At 42.4% G+C, this 6,236-nt stretch overlaps 1 protein-coding gene across 1 annotated transcript; it reads right to left on the bottom strand.

The window, feature by feature from the left end:
- Positions 1 to 4,477: 4,477 nt before the first annotated feature.
- Positions 4,478 to 5,084, bottom strand: LOC101146847 (eukaryotic translation initiation factor 4E-like). Its single transcript, XM_055387692.2, has one exon. It carries the CDS (start codon positions 5,075 to 5,077, stop codon positions 4,493 to 4,495), a length of 585 nt encoding a protein of 194 aa, XP_055243667.1. The 5' UTR covers positions 5,078 to 5,084; the 3' UTR covers positions 4,478 to 4,492.
- Positions 5,085 to 6,236: the final 1,152 nt, after the last annotated feature.

Raw genomic sequence — 6,236 nt, 5'->3', positions numbered from 1 at the left:
GCGGCTGGGCAGAGGTACTCCTCACATCCCAGATGGGGCGGCCGGGCAGAGGCGCTCCTCACTTCCCAGACGATGGGCGGCCAGGCAGAGGTGCTCCTCACCTCCCAGGCGGGCCGGCCGGGCAGAGGTGCTCCTCACTTCCCAGACGGGGCGGCCGGGCAGGGGGGCTCCTCACATCCCAGACAATGGGCAGCCAGGCAGAGAGGCTCCTCGCTTCCTAGACGGGGTGGCAGCCGGGCAGAGGCTGTAATCTTAGCACTTTGGGAGGCCAAGGCAGGCAGGCGGCTGGGAGGTGAAGGTTGTAGCGAGCCGAGATCACTTCATTGCACTCCAGCCTGGGCAACATTGAGCATTGAGTGAGCAAGACTCCGTCTGCAATCCCAGCACCTCGGGAGGCCGAGGTGGGCAGATCACTCAAGGTCAGGAGCTGGAGACCAGCCCGGCCAACAGGGCGAAACCCCGTCTCCACCAAAAATACAAAAACCAGTCAGGCGTGGGGGTGCGTGCCTGCAATCCCAGGCACTCGGCAGGCCGAGGCAGGAGAATCACGGGAGCCCGAGGCAGGGAGGTTGCAGCGAGCCGAGATCACGGCTGTACAGTCCAGCCTCGGCAACAGAGGGAGACCATCAAAAGAAAGAAAGAGAGAAGGAAAGGAAGAAAAGGAAGGAAGGAAGGAAGGAAGGAAGCAAGCAAGCAAGCAAGACATTTTTTGATATCCTTCTTAATTTGTTCATTGACCCAATGGTCATTTAAGAGTATGTTGTTGGCCAGGCGCGATGGCTCATGCCTATAATCCCAGCAGTTTGGGAGGCTGACATGGGTGGATCACTTGAGGTCAGGAGTTCAAGGACAGCCTGGCCAATGTGGCGAAATCCCACTCTATTAAAAATACAAAAATTAGCCAGTTGTGGTGGTGCGCACCTGTAATCCCAGCTACTTGGGAGGCTGAGGCAGGAGAATCACCTGAACCCAGGAGGTGGAGATTGCAGTGAGCTGAGATTGCACCACTATTCCAGCTTGGGCAACAGAGCGAGAGTCTGTCAATAAATAAATAAATAAATAAAATTAAAAAATGGGCCAGGCATGCTGGTTCATGCCTGTAATCCCAGCACTTTGGGAGGCCAAGGCTGGTGGATCACCTGAGGTTGGGAGTTCAAGTCCAGCCTGACCAACATGGAGAAACCCTGTCTTTACTAAAAACACAAAATTAGCCGGGCATGGTGGTGCATGCCTGTAATCCCAGCTACCCGGGAGGGTGAGGCAGGAGAATGGCGTGAACCCTGGAGGCAGATGTTGTGGTGAGCTGAGATCACACCATCGCACTCCAGCCTGGGCAACAAGAAGGAAACTCCATCTCAAAAAAAAAAAAAAAGTATGTTGTTTAATTTCCATGTGTTCTTACAGTTTCCAAAGTTTCTCCTTTTATTGAGAAGATACTTGATATGATTTTGATTTTTTAAAAATTTCTAAGACTTGCTTTGTGTCCTAACATATGGTCTATTCTGGAGAATGTTCCATGTGCCGATGAGAAGATTATATATTCTGCAGCTGTTAGATGAAATGTTGGGTAAATGTTAGGTCCATTTGGTCTGGAGTATAAAGTCCAGTGTTTCTTTGTTGATTTCTGTCTAGATAATCTATCCATTGCTAAGAGTGGGGTGTTGAAGTCCCCAGCTATTACTATATTGGAGTCTATCTCTTTATTTATTTATTTATTTATTTAGGAGACAGGGACTCACTCTGTCACCCAGGCCAGAGTGCAGTGGCACGATCTCAGCTCACTGCAGCCTTGACTTCTCAGACTCAGGCAATCCTCCCACCTCAGCCTCCCCAGTAGCTGGAACTATAGGCGCATGCCATCATGCCTGGCTAATTTTTTGTACTTTTGTAGAGACGGGGTCTTGACATGTTGCCCAGGCTGGTCTTGAACTCCTGGGCTCAAGTGATCCTCCCACCTCAGCCTCCGAAAGTGCTGGGATTACAGGCGTGTGCCACTGTGCCTGGCCTATCTCTTCCTTTAGATCAAATCATATTTACTTTATATACCTGGATGCTCCAATGTTGGTTGCATATATATTTAGAATTGTTATATCCTCTTGCTGAATTGATCCTTTAATGGTTATATAATGACCTTCTTTGTCTTTTTTTTTCAGTGTTTCTGACTTAAAGCCTGTTTTATGTGATATAATTATAGCTATTTCTGCTTGCTTTTGTTTTCCACTTGCATGGAATATCTTTTCTCATCCCTTTACTTTCACTCTAAATATGTCTTTACAGGTGAAGTTAGTATTTTTATAGGCAGCATATAGTTGTATCATTAAAAAAAATATCCAGGCCGGACATGGTGGCTCATGCCTGTAATCCCAGCACTTTGGGAGGCCGATGCGGGCGGATCACCTGAGGTCAGGAGTTCAAGACCAGCCTGTCCAACATGGAGAAACCCGGTCTCTACTAAAAATACAAAATTAGCTGGGCATGGTGGCAGGCACCTTTAATCCCAGCTACTCAGGAGGCTGAGGCAGGAGAATGGCGTGAACCCGGGAGGCGGAGCTTGCAGTGAGCCAAGATTGTGCCACTGCACTCCAGCCTGGGTGACAGAGCGAGACTCTGTCTCAAAAAGAAGAAAAAAAAATCCATTCAGCCAGACTATGTCTTTTAAGTGGGGAATTTAGTCTGTTTACATTCAAGGTTATTATTGATAGGTGAGGACCTGAGGACTTATTCCTGTCATTTTTGTTTATTATTTTCTGGCTGTTTTGTGTATCTGTTGTTCCTTTGTTTCTCTCTTATTGTTTATCATTGCAGTTTGGTGGTTTTCTGTAGTGGTAATGTTTGACTCCTTTCTCATTCTCATTCAGGTATCTGCTCTACTAGCAAGTTTTATAGTTGCATGTATTTTGATGATGGTAGATATTGTTTTCTTGCTTCCAGATGTAGGACTCCATTAAGAATTTATTGTAGGACCTGTCTAGAGGTAATTAATTCTCCCAGTTTTTGCTTGTCTGGGAAAGACTATTTCTCCTTTATTTTTGAAGGATAGTTTTGCTGGGTATAGTAGTATTCTTGACTGGAAGTTCCTCCCTCCCCCACTTTCAGCACTTTGAATATATCATTCCATTCTCTCCTGGCTTGCTAAGTTTCTGCTGAGAAATCTGTTAGCCTGGTGGGGATTTCGTTTTATGTGACTTGATGCTTTTCTCTTGCTAAATATATATATTTGAGATGGGGTCTTGTTCTGTTGCCCATGCTGGAGTGCAGTGGTTTGATTATGGCTCACTGCAACCTTGACTACCTGGGCTCAAGAGATTCTTTTACCTCAACTTCCCAAATAGCTGGAACCACAGGTACACGCCACCATGCTTGGCTAATTTTTAAATTATTTATAGAGATGAAGTCTCACTGTGTTGCCCAAGCTGGTCTTAAACTCTTTTTTTTTTTAAAGACAATTCACTGTACACATTTTATTTACAGTTTTGTACACTGTTTTAATATGAATGGGACTGCTTTTCTACTTGAGCCATTTTTAACCAAAGCAAAATAACCTAAGTAATACAAAGTGTTAAAATACAGCATAAAGATACAAAAACAGACATACTAATTCTAGTTAGGAATGTAATTATGATGTTACATTTTTTATAATCCACAATTATGTTTAGGAAATCACACAAACATAGATCACTGATTTGAATGAAATGCATAAATTTGTAGCAAAGCTTTGTAGTTACAAAAAACAAAAAAAATTACCAAAGAATGCACAAAATTAATGTTTATTCCACCTTTGTGTCATATTCCTGGATCCTTCACCAACGTTACATGAGGAAAAAAACAAAAGCAAAACAAATGAAAAACTGAAATCAGAATCACTAATATTATCAAGTAGGGAAACAAATAAATTAAAATCTAGCAGCCATCAGCAAGAGTACAGCAAAGACAATGCTGTAAAAAGAAACAAAGAAAATTGCTAGAAAACTGTATGCATCATAATCTTTCAAACCAGCAAAATATGCTTCTGCATAAAATGGAACAACAGAATTTTTTTTCCTGTAAAGTATAGAAATGCCAAGTTGTTTTCTGACTATTGTGGATAGGTAAAATCTGTATGTAATTAATGGTAATTCTACTGAACTATTACAGAGTGGGCCAGGGTGGGCCAGGAACACATTTATGGATTCTGGGGATGTGTACTGTAATTCTTTGATTGGGATAGTGTAAACTCTATCCAAAAAAAAAAAAAAAAAAAAATGAACACAGAAGTACAAGACAAAGGCGAATGAGACTTCTCTTATATCTGAGTAACATTTAGATGGAAATCAAATTTAAATGCAGTCCACTCTGCTTTTTGAAGAGGCTTTGGTTCGGCTCCCAAATCTCGATTGCTTGACGCAGTCTCCTATGAGAATACTCAGAAGGTGTCCTTCTTAAACAACAAACCTATTTTTAGTGGTGGAGCCGCTCTTAGTAGCTGTGTCTGCGTGGGACTGATAACCAATCACTAAACTAACTTTGGAGGAAGTCCTAACCTTTCCTTGTATACCCTCCCTATATGTGTAACAGCTTCTCTGTTTTCACATTCAGTAGTCCATATTGCTATCTTATCACCTTTAGCTCTAACATTAACAACAGCGCCACATACATCATCACTGTAGTCATCAAAAAATTCTCCAATAAGGCACAGAAGTGTCTCTAGCCAAAAGCGATCGAGGTCACTTCGTCTCTGCTGTTTGTTCAATGTAATTAGCCATCGTCCTCCCCGTTTGTTTTTCTCATCTTCCCACATAGGCTCAATACCATCCTTAAAAAGTGAGTAGTCACAGCCAGGCATTAAATTACTAGACAACTGGATGTGGTTGTACAGAGCCCAAAAGTCTTCAACAGTATCAAACTTGGAGATCAGCCACAGGTTTGCTTGCCAAGTTTTGCTTTTATCATTTTTAAAAAACCAGAGTGCCCATCTGTTCTGTAGGGGATGTTTAATATAGTGTTCTGGGTTAGCAACCTCCTGATTAGATTCCGTTTTCTCCTCTCCTGTAGTCGGGGGATTAGGAGTAGGGGTGGTTTCCGGTTCGACAGTCGCCATCTTAGATCGATCTCGGTCTTAAACTCTTGAGCTCAAGGGATCCCCCTTCCTTGGCCTCCCACAGTGCTGGGATTATAGGTGTGACTTACCATGCCTGGCCTGCTCTTGCTGTTTGTAGAATTCTCTGTCTTTAACTTTTGACTGTAATGTGCCTTGGAGAAGACCTTTTGGGTGGAATCTATTTGAGGATCTTTGAGCTTCTTATATCTGGATGTCTATATCTTTTGTAAGACTTAGGGGAATTTTTCAGCTATTATTTTGTTAAATAGGTTTTCTATGACTTTGCCTATCTCTTTGCCTTCTGGAATGCCCCAGTTTTAATATTTGGTTGCCTTATGGTGTCCCATGTCTTTATTTTTCTTCTTCTTCTTCTTCTTTTTTTTAGTTTTGGTCTGACTGGGTTATTTCAAAAGACCACCCGAAACCAAAAGCTATTAGAACTAACAAACAAATTCGGTGAAGTTGCAGGATACAAAATCAACCTACAAAACTCAGTAGCATTTCTATATATCAATAGCAAACAATCTGAAAAAGAAATCAAGAAAGCAATTTTACACTAGCCGCAAAGAAATTTGTGTATTTTTATTTTTATTTTTGAGACAGGGTCTTGCTCTGTCACCCAGGCTGGAGTGCAGTGGCGTGATCTTGGCTCACTGCATCCTCAACCTCCAGAGTTCAACTGATCCTCTCGCCTCAGCCTCCTGAGTAGCTGGGACCACTGATGCACACCACCATGCCCAGCTAATTTTTGTACTTTTCGTAGAAACAAGGTTTCACCATGTTGCCCAGGCTGGTCTTGAATTCCTGAGCCAAGCAATCCCCCCTCCTAGGCCTCTCAAAGTTCTGGGATTATAGGTATGAGCCACTGCGCCTGGCCAAAAATTAAATACCTAGGAATTACCTTAACCAAAGAAGTGAAAGATCTCTGCAATGAAAACTATAAAACATTGGTGAAAGAAACTGAAGAGGACACAAAGAAATGGAAAGCTATTCCATGTTCATGCATTGGAAGAATCAATATTGTTAAAATGCCTATACTAACCAAAGCAATCTACAGATTCAATGTAATCCCTATCAAAGTATCAATGGCATTCTTCACAGAAATAGAAAAAAAAATCCTAAAGTTTATATGGAACCACAGAAGACCCAGAATATTCAA

This window comes from Gorilla gorilla, chromosome 4, assembly GCF_029281585.2.
Source record: "Gorilla gorilla gorilla isolate KB3781 chromosome 4, NHGRI_mGorGor1-v2.1_pri, whole genome shotgun sequence".
NCBI classification, from domain to species: Eukaryota; Metazoa; Chordata; class Mammalia; order Primates; family Hominidae; genus Gorilla; species Gorilla gorilla.
This window is presented reverse-complemented; position numbering and strand designations above follow the sequence as displayed.